Below are 21457 nucleotides of genomic sequence, written 5' to 3' on the forward strand. Positions count from 1 at the left end.
TTCTCTTTAAAGTGTAATTTTTGGAACAATATTTGGAGCCTGATGTTGCAGAGCAAGAGAAAGATTCTTGGTTACCTCGACAATGTATGGAATGTTGCCAGTCCATCCAGGTCTATTCAGTAAAACTGCACGAGCAAAAACTGCCCCATAAACCCCAGCAGGTTTAGGTCTTTCAGATCAGTTGCCATGGGACGGTATGGTGACACTGATATGGTAAGAAACCTCTAGATTTATCAACAGCATACTATTAGTGTCTAACACACTTGCATAGTTCAACACAGAGCCCCCATGTTTTCAAGTCCAACCTGAAATAGTACTTTGTCCCATCTCAGGAAGCGAGAAAAAGGAAGAGAGGTGGGAGGAGGAAGACAGACCAAGCCAAAAATGATTTTAGTCTGTACCCTGGAAGCGCAAATCTTATTAAATCTTCCCAGAGAAACAGTCTAAGGAAGAAAGGAAGCTGACGGGTAAGAGACTTGTTTTGAGGCTGGGACAGCAACTGATCGACCGTCTGCTGTGGGCCAAGCCTTTATTTGTGTTCTGAGGCAGAGACCGCAAGCGAGCGCTCCAGTGAGCCACACCCCCCGAATGAGTGTGCTCCAGCATGCACAAACACGCATACACACACACACACACACACACTGGATGGTCTGCCATCAAACACAAAATATCTTTATAAGAGTAGGGCCACTTCACCCAGCTGAACTGATTGAGAGAGGAGATACAGCATGCCAGTATTCTGCCACACTGAATGGACATAAATGAGAGAAAAATATTTAAGAGAGGAACTTTGGTAAAGAGAATATAAATATCACATTTGCATATGATACTTCTGATATTTTTATTATATATGGCTAAGAGCGACTGGAGCTAAGAGCGTTTGCACCCGTGATGGATTGTAAGTACCGGATTTTCTGTAAAATAATTGGCACCGGCTCAAAATCGCATCTGTGTCCGAAATCACGTGCTATCTGAGTAGGTCCTACATTTGATATTTACTCTGTGACCGCTAAAAACGTACGTTATAGTCTGAATATCGGTAGTATGCATATAATCTGGACAAACTATATCCGCTATGCTGTTACGGTCATGTGACCTACCAGCATCAGTTCACTTCCATTCATAAATCCTCTCCCGTGGCCTCATGGGATAGTAAAGTGTCCATCGAATGTGCACTTCAGAATCTCGGCAGAAGTAGTTGGTCACCCGGGGACTTTTCGCCTACTGTTTTTCGAATACTATGTATTTGGACATGCTACTTTTCTGGCGTACTGTTTTTCGCATTCTATATAGTAGGGAAGTATTTGATTTCAGACGAAGCGTACATATAGTATATATGCAGGCAATATGGTCACCAAGTGAGCTTTAAGATTGTATTTTTGTGCAAAATATTTAGTTAAACAATCATTAACAGGCGTCGAAAGGAGGTGACGACAGTGTTTAAGAATGAATGTTAGTTGTATCAGTTGTATTTAGTATGATGTTCTCAGTTTGTGTAGTGCTGTCACCTTAAATGTTCTCTTTCCAGATAAATACTGCTCTGTAGAAACTGCTTAGATTGTAAGTGCATATATACTTAAAAATATATTATGGTTAGATGACTTCAATGGTGTACAGTACAATGCCTTTCTTTAAACAGTAGCTTATATTGCAGCTATCTTTGAACATGACTATTGTATCTATTTTTAACTACATTAATTTAGCTAACAACTTTTGAAAGCAGTTTCAGACCTTTGTCAACACTGTCCGTGCACAGTTTTTACTTTGGGTGAAAGCAGGCATAAACTCTAAGGTTACCATCTCACACTGTACAAGTAGATCACATACGATGTAAAGCCAAACCTCACGATTTATGTGCTCACAACTATAGAGCCCGATCGTCGAGCTGCTCACACTATAATGTGTGAAATATGTGCGATAACCGTGACCGGTTGCACTGATAGACCATGATATTGAGTGTCCAGAGATATCGTCAAAAGCATCAGCTATCGATATCAAGAGGATTTAGCAATTCCAATTTATGAATTATTATTATTATTATTATTATTATTATTATTATTAAATTGCTATTACAATTAATTTGCCCCGCAATAATTCATAGCACATAACCGACGTGCTGCAAGGATGATAAAAGTTTAGATGGATTAGATTACTCCTCTTTAAAAATGATTTAAAAACATTTAGATTGGTTATACAATGAATAGGCCAATAATCAAAATTATTATCAGTCTATAATATGTCCGAACACTGCAATAATCAATCATCAATGAGAATTAAGAGCAGCTTTATTTCAAAAACAACTTGTTAAACAAAATAATCTTCTAAATTTTTTTCACTACGTAGGCCTATATGGGCCACAAGAGAAATATTAAGAAAATAAATTAAGACAGTTATATACCATTATCAGCATATGTTGAAGTAGGATTTATCTCTCTCGTTGTCTATGAGAGAATATGCGCCGAAAGCTCATCAGTTTTTACTTTCACTTTCTGTAGTGAATAATTGACTGGGGTTAGAGACTTCTTCACCAGGATAACTCTCGCGCAAAGTTTGCACATTGCTTGTGTGATATCCACTGACTCGCCTTCATGGCTTAAATGGAACAATTTCCATTATTGCCACATAGCATTTTTCTTTATCACCAATTGCAAAATGATAAACAACAGTTCACATTTCCAGTGATAATAAAATTAAATAAAGTAAATAAAATTGAAGGTTAAACAAGTAAATTACTGATCAAGTAAATGAATAAAAAAGGCGCCAGTGTACACGCAGTTGACTTGGAAGACGTGGGTAATGGTTTGTCTATTTTGCAACATGAACCGGAGGTAAATTGCAGCTAGTTTGATAGCTAGTTTATAGATCTCCCTCTTTTAAATTTTCTTTCTTGCTGCATTAAAGATGAAATGGTGTAACTTCCGTTTTCTCGCAGGTGCAGTGAGGGAAAAACACAGTTTCGCAGCTCTGCTTCAACTGTGCGATACCCTCATGAAGGGAGACCAAAATTTATTCTGGACATGCCAGAAATTCATCTGACCATCCGATTGCTGGTTGGCAGAGGTTAATTGCCTCTCGCTTCCCCCTGTACACTGCACGACAAACGTCAAAATCGGCCTGACTCAAAAAAAAAAAAAACCACGAGTTGCACAAGTCAGAATTTGGCTCCAAATCGGACGAAAATCGCACAGTGCATGCCCAGCCTAAACCAGCTTGGTGCATTGCTTATTTTTATCTGAACCCTTAAGCCCTTTCACAGGATGAGGCCTGCCACTATGGCAACCCACAGCAACCACAAAACAGTCACCGCAGGCAACCCAGCTGGGTGATCGGGCACTAATAGCAATGGAACAGGGAGTGATCCGTTGCCAAAGCCACTCTAGGTTTGGCTGCACATCTCCCTCCCAAGAGTACCATAATCAGCATGGGCATATCCTGATGGACTGAACACTTCTCTCCACCCACTGTTTTCCTCCTCAAGGTGAGTGTGCTGTAAACAGGAATATTCCCAAATGACAGCCCTCGGAAGGATGAGTGGAAGGCTGAGGAGAGATGGTAGATGGAAAGTACTCGACATATCAGCAAACAGTTTATTGACCGTATGATTCATAAATATGGCAAGAGCTGGTTGAAATCATCAGTTTGGTCATTTCCAAAAAGAAAAAAGAAAAATGTGTTCCTAGATTTGACAAAGTTTACAAGTTTCATTGACTCTAGGTTCATTTCTACAGTAGAAATTGAACCAGACATCCTTAAGCGCAACTATATGCTTTGCTTGTTCTCAGTAAGTGCATGTCTAATTTTTCCACAAGATGTTACATAAAAAGACAATCTCAGCCAAAATAATCAGCAAAGTTGAGCAAACTTTAGCTATGTTCCAAAACCGAGTGAACGGTCATGCTACCTTGCAAATGGTGAAAGCTTTTTTCTCACAGTTACAAAGTAAAAGCATTTCTACAACAGCAGGCTCGACATAGGCTTTCACAGTAGGTATGTTTCAATTATAGGGGTCATGAATTGAGAATCGTTGATCTTTTGACATATAAAAGGTCATTGTACTATAAAATAACCCGTTAGCTTCAGAACTCAAAACTTTCTTGTTAGTCCAAAACAGCTTTTTATTGAAACGTGCGATGAAAAACTGCCTCTGCAGAAGATCAATGCCTACTTCATCACTGCCTCTTTAGCCCCGCACACTGATTCACACATGTAGTAGTAAATACTAAAGAGATGCAAGTACACAGGATTGCTCGAGCAACAAAACCATAGAGATGCCTGTGAGGATTACAAGACCTTTTGAAGTGCTAAGTGTGGAAAAAAGTTCTTTGCAAAACAGAACTTTATTTTTAACGAAGTTCCCAGTCAGATTACATTAAGGCATTGTCCGTTTATTTACTACATTTTAGTGTGGATTCGTTTTTTTAAACAAGACAGTTCGATACAGGCTTTACAGAGAGACTGAAAATAAAAGATGCAGTGACGACTAAATTGGATCAGACAGTAATGTCGTAATACTCAAGTGTAACTGTTTTTACCATGTGTAGTTTAACACTATTGCTTTGTCTGATACAGATAATTTGATGTACTGAGTATTTATACTGTAGCGCCACAGTCAAACTTCGCTGTTCTTTCCTTTGTTTCGCCATTTATGGGGTTAATGCATTGGATTATCAGATACTGAATAAAAAGCATGTAGAGAATTCTGCTTTTGTTGTTCTGATCTAAGCCATTTGCTGTTATCCTGAATAAAAGATTCAGTGAGCAACATCTGTTTTGTCAGCAGTAAGACATTACAACACTTAATTTTAATTTAAAACATGACAGCAAATGATAATGTATACTTTTTTCACTTAATCAAAAAGGATGAACAATAAATAGCCTAAAAGAACAACAATGGTCATAAATCTGTTTACATTAAACACCGTAAGACATCTTGGTCAATTATAACGGGTACTTTTTTTTTTTTTTTAAGTACTTTTTTTTTTTAAACTATTACACAATCATATGGGTGTTTACTAACCACGTCTTGAATGCGTCACGCCCATTAAAATGTTTGCACAAAAAAAAGAAAATTACTTCTTATTTAGCTTATTACTTTAAATTAGGATATTTTTTGATGCATTGTAAACCGAAACTCTCGGACTCTTTCATTCAGACGGGCACCAGGAATTTAGTGATTCAGGATTCTCTGCTTTTGATATTTTTATGTCTTATGCATCTGTTGTGAATATTTTATGACTATTTTAATTACCGTTGTGTATGAAATGTGCTATGCATGTGTTTTTGCAGTGCTATATGCACTGTGCATGTGTGCATCTGTTTTAAAAAATAGTTGGATTCCAGTGTTTACATGTTTTTTTCCCCTATTGATCACATTTGCTTCAGGTCAGGTCTACACCACCCCTTCCGATACTATCAAAATGTTATCTGGATTGAGCTCAGACAGATCACGTGTACATGAAGGATATGAAGTCAGATTGAGTCATCAGTCCAGTTGCTATTTGGTTTTATGTAAACATAGCTACACATTTATGAGGCATAACAGAGCTCTGGATAAATATAAAAAGATGAATAAGTGATTTCTATAGGTTACTACTATAATTATTATAAAGCCATAAAGGATAAAATAATTATCCGTTTGCCACTAAGAATTGTTACAAAGTTGATCATTATAAAACCAAATTTTCATGAAGAAAGTAACTTTTAATTTACATTGAATCCAAATAATTAAAGCAGTTTATTTCGTTCCGTCAGATTTATTGAACAGAAACTTATGTTTGTGTGGCTGTCACTTGTATTGCACCCGACAGACATCTTTTCTAAACAATGAGTAGTTCACTCCAGAATTTTTAGATGCTTTTTAAAAGCTTAAGCTGCAAAAGATTGTTAATAAAATAGGTTAATAATTTTCAATAGTCAGCTGAAACATGCTCCAGCTACGCAGCGCCGCTCTGCTCATACGGGTAGCATGAATACTGTAACCTGGTAATATGGTTGCCAGAATAAATACACAAAACAGGCCTAAGAGTGATGTAGCCATTATGTTCAAGCTTCTGGAAAACTTTTTTTTTCTGCTAGAACAGGAAGTAGATTCAAAGGCACTTTGTGCAGTCTTTCAACAGAAACATGATCAGTCTTCCTCCTTCCTTACAACCCTTCTAGTCTCACTCATGTCTCATCGTCTATCACTCTCACAGAATGATGGAGGACGAAAAGGGAGCAACAGAGAGAGATGTGGAAAAGAGGAGAGTGGTACAATGGCCGCCTCTGTGCCTGTACAGCCGCCTGAACGTGAGGAGAGGAGGGAGGAGCGGAGGGTCTGACCAAAACGAGCAGTGTCGAAAGGCGGGAGAGAGGGAGAGAGAGAGAGAGAGAGAGAGAGAGAGAGAAAGTGAAAATGAGAGACAGCAAGCAGACGGGATGAATAAGGCCTCCTCAGCCCATCTCCACCAGGCTCAGCCGGACAAGGACAAGCCTGTGCCTCAGAAGGGCGAGAAAACCAACACCACACACCTCGAACGATCTGCATCAGAGCCCTTATTGTACACGCCACTTTTCCCAGGATACCCTACACCCCCCGAAGCAGGACTAATGGATATTCCTGCTATCTTTTCCTCCCTTAGCTCACTCTCTGGAGATTATACCTCTACCTGAACCACACTTAAAGATCACAAAGGACCATTAGAGGAAAAAGACCCCCTGCGCCAGGCACAACTGGTGTACAGATGTGTGTATACATGAGTATGAATGTAACAGACAGTGTTGTGGAGTAACTAAAAGTGGAGACGCTACCAAGTATTTCAGTAGCGTGACAGTATTTAAGTTGTTTAAAAACTAAAAACAATGTTTTTCAAAGTGAATTTAGGCATCACATTAAAATACAAAAAAAGTACAGAAAACATTTGTTTTTTAAAGATTAACTAAGTGACCGATAGATGGTGGCAAGGTCAGAAATGAACTTTTCCATCAAGGGGCAATATTTGATTTGCAGGGGCAATTTTTAGAATTTCCTTATTTAATATATCCATGTTGTTTTATAATTAAATTATAGTATTCATTTAATTAACTCAATCAATCAGAACACTATAGATTGTTGCCAATAAAATGATCTCCTAAAATGAAATGTGATTTATACACTTTTTAATATCACATTTTGTAATAATTGTGTTTTAATTTTGCCATATGTATTTTCTCATCCAATTTTTTTGCCTCCTTGGAGGAAACGCCTCCTATGCTGCTAAAAACATGTACTTGTAAGTACAGAGAAAGAAAACTCATTTGGTGCACAATGTGCTTTCCATTCATTTCTACAGCCAAACCACACAAAACGAAGGAACTCTCTGCACCAATCATGCCACACATTTTCAAAATAATGTGTGTAAGATGTCGAAAAGATCACCACACACACCCACACACTCAAAGCACATCCTTACACAGACATTATGCCAAGACTCTCAGTGTTAAATGCTGGAGCAACCCAAGACTAGAAGAATGCAAGTTTTCCCTGAAGAAGAAGAGAGGAAGGAGTAGGACTGAAGGGGTTCCAGTCTGAGGATGAAAAACGAGGAGAGAGCTTGAACCGATCTTAAAATTCCAGTAGAAATATGTGAGGCAAAGATCCTAACCCTCTCTGGCATCAAAGTGCCTTTTGGGATCTAACAAATACCACAATTATACTAGAGTCCCCCACAACAGACCTTCATGACAGACGAACATAAAAGACTCTGAGCCCACTGATAGTAAAGAGCAAGCCGACTGTTTATGTGCATGTTTGTGTGTCCAGTGTATCTGACCACAGACGTGGCAGCAAATCAACCCTGCTGCTACACCTCATTGGCTGCTTCCTTGTTCCTGCTTTTCAGCATCATTTAATACAGAATTTCCCACATCTAATCCATTGTTTGGCATGGCTAACTCTAGCCTTTCATCCCTCCACTAAAACTGCCTGCTCTATAGCAAAACAATCTAAACAACAGATGCTGCTGTACCCTGTATCATACATGTTATGAGAGAGCATGAGAAAGAAGAATGAGAAAAATGTTTTGATTGTGCAGAGAGAGATTGAGGGCTATGAGCAGAAGGTGATGACCCTAATTTGGACTGGATTTGTTTCGGCAGTAAATTAGTAGGGTTAACTGGATGGCTGGCTTAGATTTATCGGGAGGCCCAAAGTTTGGATGTCTGTGGGTCAAAATAATAGCTGAGATATTTCATACTTCAACAGTGGCATGCAAGTAGGGTGTCTTGAACATGATGGTTAAGGCTCCGTCTACACCACACTCTCCCAGTAAGCACATGTCCACTGGTGGGATGTCTGTGAGAGAATGTATGATTAGGGCTGCGCTATTGTGCCAACAAAAATCCTATTGCAATTATTTTGTCATATAATGTGGCTTGAATTGCAATATGATAAACCTCTCATATTGCTGATGTCTAAAAATCCTGGAAAAATAGAATAAAAAAAAAAAACCTAAATTGAAATAAGATGTGCAAAACCTAAATAAAAAAAAAGAAATGCCTTTTTTCAAAATCAACAACAAAAAAAAAAGTTACTCTTTACAGGTGTTCACGCCTACCACATCAAGACATAGGCTACCAGTTCTCCTTGCATTCAGTGTTGTAGTACACAAGTTCAGACAAGACAACTACAGAGTAGATGTCCAAATACAGTTAGAAAACAGTAGGCGAAAAGTACCTGGATGGCTTCAGATTCTGAAGTGCGCTTTCAATGGACACTTAAATATCCCATTAGGTCACAGGAGTGGATTTGTGAATGGCGGTAAAGCGACACAACTGACGCAGTAGGTTACAATGACAACATGGTGGATATGCCATTTGGGAAGCATCGTCAGACTTAAGTCCATCTCAAGTCTGAGTCCAAGACCATATTTTCAGGAGCATCGTCCTGGACTCAGACTCGAATTAGATGTATTGACTAGTCATACAAAAATATGATCTTGGACTCACTGTTCACATGTACCTGGACCTTAAAATGAACAAATCTTTTTTGGTCCACTTCCATTGCAATGGTGTCTCCATGTTATGTCTACACTGCTAAATCTGTTCAGTGTCTTGAGTCCAGATGAATAGATTAGACATCTTGGCAACACACGCATGCAGGACTGTATAAATCCAAATGAGATGGCAATCCCCTCTGAACTACATGAGAACAGGTAAGTTACAGCTTTATCATTTTTGGACAAACTATTCCTTTAATTCTCATTCTTTCTCCCTGACTAGTTTTGCACGGATATTTTCACAGCATAACGCATCTATATTGAGACGTTTTGTTGACAAAGGCCAGTGCTCAGTGTCACTATCATCATGCTGGCTTCTCCCAGACCTCCCATGAGTTTCGTTTAGAAGCATTCAAACGGTCATCTTTAGAAGGACCAAACATTTCTGACAGGGGAATTGGGATGTTTTTGAGTTTAATAAGCTGTGTCATGAATGTGTGTTTATTTAACATCTACAGCAATGATAAAATGACTGGAATGTCTTCAACCATCAAAGGTCCTGGCTGTTTTTTCCTGCTCTGACATCTGCCTTGTAGAAACATCTGTGGGACTGAGCCTTTTACTAAATAGCTGACATATCTCGCAATAACTTTCCCACAAACTTTATTTACTCAATTTCAGTTTTTGGGACAGGCTCTGGAACGCTTTCCCTTCAGATTATTGCCCGTTCTCCCATCCCATTTTTTATATATCCCGCAAGATGCTGCAGAATCAGTGTAGCAGAGAATAGTGGAGCAGCACTAATAAGTTCAATAAAGATCTCATGGGCACTGCACTACTTATGATGCTAATAAACCTGAGGTTAAAAGAAGCTACAAGAAAGGTCAACCACATTGTTTCAATGATGTTCTAGATTAACCATTTCCAGGTTGCGCTCCCATGAACATCAGCATAGTGAGGTGACCTTTTTGAGTTTATGTACTCACCGCCCCCTATGAAAATATTGGAAATGCTAACCCTTTTATTGCAAACGTTTTTTACGGATGGAAATCGTAATCTCATTTCCTGAGTGTGCGATCCTGGAGCTTGTTGTGAAGAGGCATCCCAGTTAAATTGTACCACTGAAACCCTGCTTTTCCCATGAAGTCATATATAGGCAGCGACTAAAGGGATTTATGGGCCACATTTCAGGAGCAGAGCAAAGCAATTCCATTCCGTGAGAAGACTCAATGTACCATGTACTACGAACATGAACACACATGGAAGCCCCTCAGAAGCATTAGGCAGAACTAACATCAATTTTCCGCCGCAGATCCCATCAACATTGAGACTAATCAGACCTCATCTTACCAACTTCACTTGCTCGATTCTGACAACTTATATGTACTGATTCACGAGTAGTAATATAAATGAATTATATTGATGTATATTGATATATTGATGACTCATCTTGTTCATAAGTGTATATATGCACATTTTATTCAATAAAATAGTCTTCTAAATGAGAATGTCACATCCTCCTAAATGTATATGTGTTGTGTTTGTGTTTGTTTAGGTCACTGTGTTGTTGTCTTTTTCACGTCTGATTGAAACTGGTACAAGCAGAACCCTCAGTTTTTCACAACCTAAGACATCCTGCAATCAGTGCTCCAGATCTCTCCTCACTTGTGTGAAGGCTACCGGCTATTTAAAAAAAGAACAAGCCCTTCAGAATGTCCTGCCCTGACTTTCTGTTTCAATAGCACATACATCAACACAAAAGAATACTTGTCAAACCATTTCATGGAAACATTATTGGTTAATTTGTCAGTTCATCTGTCATTTGTTCTTGGGGTTTATATAAAAGAGTTCAGAGAGTGATTGTACCTGAGAGAGGGGTCGGGACAGTCTGTGACTCTGTACGTTCTTCTCTTCTGAGGACCAGGAATAGAGCTGCAGGCTGAAAAACAAACAGAATTTAGCAAAAGTACACCCTACAAAGAACATGGGGCATTTCTGAACTGGTATTGTATCCAAGAACACTTTGAAGCAAACTACAGTTGACATGAAATGGGTTGCAGTTACATGAACTTGAGCCATATAGTTTAAGTTTTTTAAACAATTCAGAAGGCAGAAACTGGACCAAGAAACTCAAGAGAAGTAAACAATAATGTGAAACTACACAGACGTGTTAGAGAAAAATCATGAGTTACCTCTACCCCACTTACCTCTACCATAATTATTGTATAATATACACAACCATTCAAAAGTTTGAGGTCAAATTTTTTTTTTTATAATAATAATAATAATTCTAAAAATATTTTCATTTAAAATTATATTCTATTCAGCAATGTATTAAACTGACCAAAAGTGACAAATAATGTTATAAAATATTTCTATTTCAAATGTGTGCATTTTATTTTATTTCTATTAGAGAATTCTTTAAAAAAAAAATGCAGGCACAACCATTTTCAACATTGATAATAATAAGAGTATGAGATCATCAAGCTCATTTGTCATAAATATTACTTTAGTCATACTTTTACTGGGGTTTTTTTTTTCTCATTTTGGAGCCTGCTCTAGTACCAGTGCACTTGCAAATTAAGTACATTAAGTAAAATGTACCTTTTGTGTTACACAGAAGAAAATAAGTAATACACACTTAAAAAAGCATCACGAGGGTGAGCAAATGACAGAATGGGTGACTATCCCTTTAGCCTTGAAATGATAGAATAAAAAAATTTAAAAAATCATACAGCGTTAATTGTAATGTACAACAATGATCTTATTGGCTGGGCGATATCAAAAGCAACATGTTACTGTCTCAACACCATGCTGTGCTATAATGCATTTGCCTGCTTAATCCAAAATTCATTAATCTAGTTCATAATCCGTCGCTAAATCTAATTAAATGAGCTTCATCAGCAGTGACATGTGGAATGTGCTGCAGTCTGTCAGCGTGTGTGTGTGTGGGGGGTGGGGGTGGGGGGTGGGACCATCAGGAAACAGACAAGCGAACATTTCACCTGCAGTCAAGCACTGAGCTATGACCCATTCATCAACCATGTGCCGACTACTGGAAACCTGGTACAAAAAAAGAAAATCTCCACAATGAACCTCTTGAGGAAGCAGAGTCTTAACATGTCTACTGTAGAATAACTTTACACTCTAATCATAAAGTTCCCTTTGTCAGTTGAATTTAAAACTGCACTGTCTAAAACTGCATCTATTTTGTTCACCCAAAAGTGAAAATAGCAAATTGCATGCCCTCATACCATTCCAAACCCATATGACTGAGAATGTCCAAGCTGCTCTTTTCCATACAATGGAAGAGAATGATGAAAGAGGTTGTCAAAGGCAATATTATTAAATCCCACTATACTCACTACAAAGTTATTTTTCTCTCTTCTCTTTGGGCTAAAAAAATAACCGAGCAGCGGTACACTGTTAGCAAATATCCCGATGCTGCGGAGCAACATTTAGATAAGTAAATATGTGCGGCGCACTTTCCTCTCAGTAAAAAAAAAAAAAAAAAAAAAAATCACAGCAGTGAGAAAACAACTGTTAAGAAAGCATCTGATCATAGCGATATGTTTGCACCAGCTCTGCAATTCGGCACTATCCAGTCAAGTCACGTGATGTTATTGTTACCACGATAGCACTTTATACAACCGATTGCTTTATAGCAAGCAGCTTTACAGTATTAAACATGAAAAAAAAACAGTACCAGTGTCGCTGTCAAGTAGATTTACAACTATAAAGCAGCTCTCCAGTGTGTTCATGTTTTTAATCACATCTGACCTTGATGGACTGAACAGGAGAATTAAACCAGAGAAGGTTTCCACATCAAATGAGGAGCCCCGTTACGTAATCACAGACCAATGGTAGTTTGAAGGTGTTTACCAGCGATAGTGAACTTTTCTGGAAAGTGTGCTTTGGCAGGCAGTTTCGAACTCTAGAAAAACTACAAACAAACTGTTTTGGACTGATTTTGTTCAAAATGACATCAGACCAGTTTGTTCTTTGATTCTAAGTATACTGGGGCCTTTAGTCAATAATGACTTAAATTTCAGTCTATTCTAGATTAGTTCCATTTTCAGTTTAATGTTTCATAAATAGCTTCGGGTCTGTAACTAAAGAGAAAATATCGTATGGGTTGGTGGAAAAACAACTGCTGTTTTACCGTTGCTGTCAACAAAATTCATTTTGAAGTGAGTTCGAGAGGAATTTATGTCACTTTTACACCTGTTTATCCATCAAAGTTTCATAATTGGTAAGTATGTGCTTTTTCTCTTTTGCAGTTGCTCTTTTGCAGTGTGCTGACTGTGTCTTGATGAAACTTGATGTGTTTGTTTACTGATCGGTGCATGCAATCCTAAAATACAGCTTATTGCAAAAAGATATTTGCTGTGAGAAACGGACTTCGGGTTTGTGTCAGGCTTTAAATGTAACTGTACTGGTCAAGTCAGATTAACCAATCTCAGGTACGGGCTGAGTTCAGGCTTCATTTTAAAGCCCGTGCAGACCTCTAGTCAATCCCTCACTCAAATTTAACATATACCTTCAGAAGACTTGGAATACAGCACACGAGTCATTTGGCACACTTTTCTAGTGTTCCTGGAGCTTGAAAGCCGTAGTTACAATCCACTTCCAATGCATGTAATAAAGCACCTTATACATTCTTCTAAATATCTCTGTTTTCAACAGAAGAAAAAAAAAACATTTGCTGAAAGTCTTAATATCAACTAATTTCAGTCATCCAATCTACTCTTAATTAATGGATTGTATTCTCTTAGCAAACATTTCTGTTACAGAAATACTCTCTCTGTTTGTACAGCTGAACATTCGATGTAATTAAGTAATTAAAAGCACGGTATAAAGCATCAGTCATGAAAACATCAGCCGAGTGCTAGAACATGATTCCCTAGAATCTTCATGGAACATTAATCCTAATGGAGTTTCATTACGCATTTCATTACTGCATTACGCATGCTTCTACAGTGCTGTCCATTACATTATCAATAATACTGAAGGACCACAAAGAGAAAAAAAGCATGCTTATTTAAATGTCCATTAGTGGGTCAAGGTACAATACTAAAACTCTGAATCTAAAAGCACTGCCAGCAAGCAATCCTGTATAAACGTAAATCCATCTTATTGTGTTACTACTATAGTAGCAAACCTCAGCACTCTACTAAAGTTGTTCAATTGTACCTCTTATTGGTGGGTGTGATCCTTCCCCCTTTGCGGTCGGGGCTGGATGGAGGCTCAGGTGAATATGGGCCAGGAGACAGAGACGCTGGGCTGGAGATGGTGTACTCTCTGTAGTTCTGGTTCTCATCTCGACTCACCTGCACAGCCTCCTGCACATCCAAAGGGAAAAAACACAGATCAGTAACAGATCCTCCTCTTTGAATCACATAGTTCTGACTGGTAAACACGGGATATGTTGATCAAATGTGAACATGATGTGGTGACGACTATTATGACCATTCCATCTCTAGCCCTGGGCCTTCAGGTCTTGCTTATTGTTAAACCCTCATGTGTGCCTTCACAATGTTCTTTCTTCACAAGTTCTCATGATCGTACGGAAGGACTACGAGACTTATGGGGCTCCCAATCCTTCCGATCATAGTATCTGTTACAACCGAGACCCGTCAGCAGCCCCTTTAGCATTTAAAAGACAGGAACTCTGTCTGATTTATAACATTCCCAAGTTCCTTTCTCACGTCACAGATGCAGACATGCAGAATTATTGCCGTACAAAAAAGAAAAATTATTCTAGAAAAAAAATGAAAGAAAAAGTGTCTTATTTGAGCTCAACCTGACAAACTATAAATCTTTGATAAGCAGATAGTGGTCCACCTTCTCTTAATAGATACCAGGCATGCTTCAAATCTGAGAGATCCAAACACTAAGCCTTGTGTCAGTGGTTTAGTAGAGTGGCACACTCACGACAGGACTGTGGCAGCGATGGACTGTTGTTTTGTTGCTTCTTGCACTCAAAGCAACATTTTGAAAAAAGAAAAGGATATGCTACTTCAATATAGTATACACTACCGTTCTCACCAAAGCTACATTTTTTTGTTTTTTACATAATTTATTCCTGTGATGGCAAAGCTGAAATTTTTAGCAGACATTAATCCAATCTTTAGTGATCCTTCACAAATCACTCTAACATATTATTTTATTTTTAGCAATGTTGAAAACATTTGTGCTGCTTAATATTCCTGTGGAAACCGTAATAATGTTTTTCAGGATTCTTTGATTAATAGAAAGTTCAAAAGAACAGCATTTGGTTTAAATTGAATTTTTGTGCAATATTATAAATGTTTTTTACTGCAACTTGATACATTTAATTTATAAGTTTCCTTAAAAAAATACATCATATGGACCCCAACCTTTTGAACTGTAAAATATTGTATAAATCAGTGGTTCCAAACTATGCGGTGCATGCAGAGTTATAAAAAGGGGGGCGTGACAAGGCTAAGGGATGGTGTACAGTCACCAGATTGCTATAGAAAAGAAACTTAAGAGCCCACTGCGAAATTATGCTGCTTATGTGGCACAAAATTTGACATTTTACATCATCTTGACATTTTATTATCTCAAGATGACTCGTAGTACCAGCTTGAGCAGTTTATTATCAGTTGTATTGCTGGTTGTCATGGAATGGACCACTAGATGGCGTGATAGAGGAATCAGAATATAAATGAATGATGCATGGGCTCGATGGTGTTTTATGCCCCCAATGGCTCCTTAGAGGCAGCTAACCCTACCCTCAACCTTAAACCTACCCATCCCCTCGCTGCCTGGAAGGCGACGTTGGGGGCATAAAACACCAAAGACCGATGCATGGTTCTGCACGATCATAGACTGTAAAAAAAGATGGACGACGCCCCTTCGCTCTCTTCCATTGATGAGAACTGAAGCCGCCAGTGTCCCGATCATAGACAGTAAAAGAAATGGACACAGCGACCCCATTGGATTCAACGGAGAAAAGTGAAGTCAATTAGAAGCACTCACTTCCTGATGGCTGAGCGTACTGCGCAGACTCAAACTGAGCTTGACGACGTAGATGTGAGTGAGCAACCTGTCTGTCTTCTAGTAGCTGTGCCAAGAGAAATCTGAATCCTTCCCTTCCGAAACTTGCAGAGACGGAGAGCGTGAGTAGGAGCTGTCCATGAGCTAGGAGCAGGAGAAACTTTTGCTAAGTATTCTGATTAATAATTTTGTCATTTTGCCTCCACATCCACCCGATTGCCCGTGAGCTTCCCCTCCTGTCCATACGGTAATCTCTCTACTGTGCGACAGAGAGTCGCGTGGTTATGACGCAATCGTTAGCCTACGGCTTCTACGGGGCCATAACGTAAGATACAAGGTAATGGAGCCTTTTATACATTTTCGTGTTTCTTTAGAAATAAATAATGGACAAATGGAGTCTTTAAACGCCTCAGATGTAAAGTTATTCGCTGTCAAAGTGACGCCAAAATGAATGGGAGTCAATGGAATGCTAACAGCAGGTGATGGTCTGCTAATCAATGGCGGCGCCCGTGGAAGCTTCAATGTTTTCCGAAACATTGGGGGCTTGGTCCCGATATGGCGCTAACATCTTGGAACTTGAGTCTGCGCAGTAGCGATCTCGGGACCAGACCTGCGCAGTAGAGAGCAGGAAGTAAAGCCGCGAAATCAACGCTCCGCCCTCACTCTCGCAGAATGCACTCAGGGAGAGTGGATTCTGCACACTTTTTTAAAAATTGATTGCAGTACGACAAGAGGCTTGTTAAAATAAAGTAAATACACTCAGTCCTCCGAAGATCCCGAAAAAATGTCCGTTGGTGCTTCAGTGACTACTTCGCTCAGAGAACCTGTCAATCACAGCTGTCCATCATGACGTTACACCACCGCATCACGTAACTAACTAAAAACCAACTTATTTTTGAAACAGACACTTGAACTTACATCAGCGTGATAAAAACGACAGCAAATGAAATGAAAGAAACCACCTTTGGAAAAAAGATATTTGAAGTGTAATTTAATTGTTTAGTTGGTCTCACGTCCCGATGAATAACACGGGGAGGCGGGGCTTATGACCTATACTAAGACCAGTCACCGGGGGGCGATCGAGACATTTTGGCTTCACTTTTCAGGCCTTGTGCGGCACGCTTTTGAACGATGCATGAACAATTTTGTAAAAGGAATGTCAATGCCAGGTAAACAAAGCAGACAATGAAACTACTCCAAACGTCACAACTACCAAAAAAACATCAGAATTGAGCGGTACGATGCAACCAAAGCAGATAAAACCCTGCACGTCTACTGGATGCAGCGCGAGGTGACATGACAAATTTCCGACAGTAAACTGATGCCCCCCGTTCCAATTCTGATGAACTCCAAGCACTCGCACAACTTCTGACAGGACAAAGCACAAATGGATTTGGAACGTTCGCTTTGTTGTGTCTAGTGTAGACGGCCTCAAGACAAGAACATATAACGCAGGATATCACCCTCTGATTCACCAGTACAACAGTGGGTGATGAAGAGTAACAGTGTTTCGTGCCATTTAAAATATTAAATCCAGCATATAATTATACAGACACAAGGGCATAAACAAATATTCAAGATTAACTTGAACAAATTAAAAAATTTAAAAACTACAAAGAGCGAACACCAAATCTGTGACTGAAGAACAACTACATTTAAATAATAATAATACAATTTATTATTTTAGCCACTCCTCTCCTTCTTATAACCTCTGATCATAAGCACAGCCCCTTTGCATGAGTCAAATATCAACAATTAAAAAGGTATAGTTCACCCAAAAAGGACCAATGTAAATGATTCTGTCATTTACTCATAATCATGTTGTTTCAAACTTGTATGACTTCCTTCTGCTGACTTTTTTCTGAAGAATGTTGGTAACCATTTGAATTTTTTTGGTCCCCTTCGACTTCCATTGTATGGACACACACACACACACACCTCTTAAAATTCACATTTTTGGGTAAACAAACCCTTTGATATTTGCTTTTTTACTGACCTGGAAGCGGCCAACCAGTTGTTCTGTGATTCCATTTGTCTGACCAGGAGTAGGAGGAGCAGGTCTGTGTGGAAAGATTCAAACATTAATACAAGGCATTTTATTTTAGTATTAAAAAGATCAGTGTGTTTAAAACCAAAATCTGTAACTTTAGTGCACGGTTAATCTGGGTCACTTTCTAAACATAGTTTTATGATTACATTTCTGGACAAATTTGACAACCAGCAATCATATTTTATAAGTCAGAAACAGTACGATCCTGTGATAAAGTAGCTGGATAAACTTAAAACTTCCTTCAAAAGGAAAGAAAATCTCATGTTATCCTGAGACTTATTCGGCTACCAAGTAAATCTGACACAGACTGACAGAAAGAACCACATTGGAATCCCCACTGCCTTTCTTCAGGAACTAAAGGTAGTGACATTTTCCTTCTCATCTGGAAGTGCAGATACTGGTATATTTAACAAAATGCAGAATGATAATGAGCGTGAATACAAGTTGATGAAATTCAACAGAGAAAAGACAGACTTGTTTAAATACATTAGCAGAACTCGTGACCAGGAAGCAGCACATGTCTGAAAACGTTTATTTATCTTAAAATTAATCCCTGGCATATGTTCGCTACAGAAAGCTCTTTATAGCTTCATGAGCAAGGAATGCCACAAGGGCCTGATTCAGAGCTGGTGCTCTGCATCTTCAGAAACCAGTCAAACCCAGGAAGGCTTTATTTCTCATGAAGCCAAGATCTGTTTTGGGAAAGTATCATTTTATTTCTTGAAAATTCTGCTATATAAACACCCACTGCACTTGTATTCCTTCACTCCGCCAGTTAAGTTCATCAATTAAGAAAATGGACTCCCTCAGGCCACAAATCTGGTTTATTTGTTAACTATTTCCGCTTCAAACTAAACTAAAAGCTTTGGTCAAATGAAGATGCTTGACACTCCTGAAAACCACACTTCATTAAGAGTGCTTTAAACAGTCAGATTTAATCCTGAACTAAAGAAATGGAATGTTTCCATTCCTGTTAATGAGATGTTTTACTGCGAGGCTAAGGGAGAACATCCTCCTAGTGATGCCAGCAAAAACAAGACGTGAACAGCCCTGGCGGACACATACATTTGACTCAGCCTCTACCTTTTGCTGCTTCTACTTCCAATTGCTTTATCTCTCTTACTTTGTCTCACTCCATTTCACCCTAATGTCATACTCCCTTTGATTTATTCTTTCCTCCTATTGGATATTCCGTTTTCCCCTTTCACAGTTTCTTCTGTCTATGGCTCAAAGCTGAGGTGGTCTGTAGCTGAGCTTTGGAAGCATCTAAATGCAGAAATAGTGTTGATCCGTGTGGAGGTATTTTTTAAAAAGAGACTCAAAACAGTACGGGAAAACATTATAAACATGACTGAAGCTCTTGTAAAATACTGAACTGTGCTGATGCACACAAATCTTTCTTCGCATGACTGCACATCAAACTACAAAACTAAATGGTTTCTATTATAACAGCACAGTCTATCTAATCTACACTATTGTCCATGGTTTCTGATTTGTTAAAAATCACACTACTGACACACATTTGTGTTCAAACACCATGTAAAAGTGAATTTTGCATAATATGTCCTCATTAAAAAGACATTTTCAGAGACAGGAGAAGAGATATTCTGAGAAGAGACCGTTGCACTTGAACGGAAAAATTAACTGAAATTCTCTCAACATGCCCATCTTGGAGAGTATGCGAAAAAACACGTTCTTAAGTGAACGCAAACAGTCGAGAAAGGCAGCGCTTGTGTTCAGTATCAGTGTACTGGATCCATGCATTATGTCTTAATGTGACCGCAGCCTAATATTCCTTGTGTTTTAATGTTAATCAAACAACAAAAGACAAGAAAATCACACACTGTTCTTGACTGAATAGCTTTTGTAACTTAAATTAATCTTTAATTTATAGTGAAGATTATACGCAATGTTATTTTACATTTGATTACTTTATTCAATTTCTGCACCTGAAAACTACTATTAGATACCTTAAAAAAAGCTGAAAAGCACTATTTTATTTATATCTTTTTGCTTTATTGTATTTATTTGTGCTGTTTGTACTTGTAGTTTGATTACTTGTTTTTATTTTCATTATTTTTATTTGACATGGCACAAACCTAACAGTACTGAAACTGTGACCCTAAAACCGTGATAAAAACCGAACCATGAGTAATTTGAAACATTACACCCCTAATCAACACTGTACAGATACATACAGCGATACCAGCCCTATAATTCTGTGAAAGCTCAATACTGTTGAGCTGACATAAGAACAAATCAGAAAACAACAATCCTGTTCCAACTGCTTTCACTCTGGTCGATTCTCAACACCTCACTCAAAGAATTTGAGAAAACGCTGTTGGAACAGCAAGGCATTTTTACACTGACAACATTCACTTGTGTGCCTTGTTCAGTCCTCAGCAAGGATTGAGTGTCAACATATGAGCCTCAGACTAAAGTTTAGCATGATATTGCTGAAGAGGACTAAAACAGTTTGTCTTCTGATGCTCCTGTGCAAAGATCTACACTTTGAAAGACAAATGCAGCAGCATGGCTGAAATCATGCATAAATTCCCAGAAAAATTCTTAGCAAATTCTTCCATATTGCAACATGGTTTCTGAAGCAACTTCTTGCTAGACATTTATTCTTTGGAAAGCGTTGCATCAGAGCGTCTTAATGTGCTACATGTACTGCAGCATTCTGGTCATACTGTCAACTCACTAGAAATGAAATCATTACATAGAATCTACATAAGAATGTCACAGAAAAATGTAAGATAAAATAAGAAAAGGAAAGAAAAAAAACCTGTAAAACCACATGACACAGACATCAAAGGGTCTTCACCAGCAGGAGAGTTAGCACAGGAGCCATTAATACTAGACTCTGTAACCCAAAGCCAAGAGTTATTCGTGACAATAAAGAGATGAAGACCTGACCAGTGTTGGGAGTAACAAACCAACTCTAACAGCAATACCAACTACGTTTTTTCAGTAGTGTGAAAGTAGCTCAGATACTTTCAAAACAGTGTACAGTAGCTTTTGCAGTAAAAGGTTTAATGGTGTTCAGGCCAATGTTTTGTGCGAGTTTCAGTAGGTGTGCTATTAACTGATTTGTTGCAGTCTGATATGCAAGAGGAAACTCTAAAAACAGCTTAAGGAAACTCTCATTCATGCCAACAATTCTTCAAATTCTTCAAACTGAATTCAAGACACGAGTCAATGTCCCTCCACTATTACATAATGTAGGCAAGTTTTTTGGTAGGATGGATTTTTCAGAAAACTAAAGGAACAAGTAGAGCAGGAAACTTCCATAACTCTGTATCCAAGTATACTAATTTGAACTTAGAGGGCAGACACACACCCTCTTCCTCCAATACTGTGGGCTACAGGAGATACACACACACACACACACACACACACAGCTAGAGTGCCATTGTCGGCCCAGTGT

At 38.5% G+C, this 21457-nt stretch overlaps 1 protein-coding gene across 1 annotated transcript in view; it reads right to left on the bottom strand.

The window, feature by feature from the left end:
• Positions 1 to 21457, bottom strand: part of pdlim2 (PDZ and LIM domain 2 (mystique)) — a 70774-nt gene that overhangs the window by 23357 nt on the left and 25960 nt on the right. Inside the window, exons 4-6 of the mRNA XM_079896407.1 lie at positions 17974 to 18037; positions 14148 to 14296; positions 10821 to 10893 (exon numbers count right to left, since the gene is read on the bottom strand). Of these exons, the coding sequence (XP_079752533.1) occupies positions 10821 to 10893; positions 14148 to 14296; positions 17974 to 18037 (286 nt within the window). The remainder of the gene's footprint in view (positions 1 to 10820; positions 10894 to 14147; positions 14297 to 17973; positions 18038 to 21457) is intronic.

Source organism: Squalius cephalus (assembly GCF_949319135.1).
Source record: "Squalius cephalus genome assembly, chromosome: 16".
Taxonomy (NCBI): Eukaryota; Metazoa; Chordata; class Actinopteri; order Cypriniformes; family Leuciscidae; genus Squalius; species Squalius cephalus.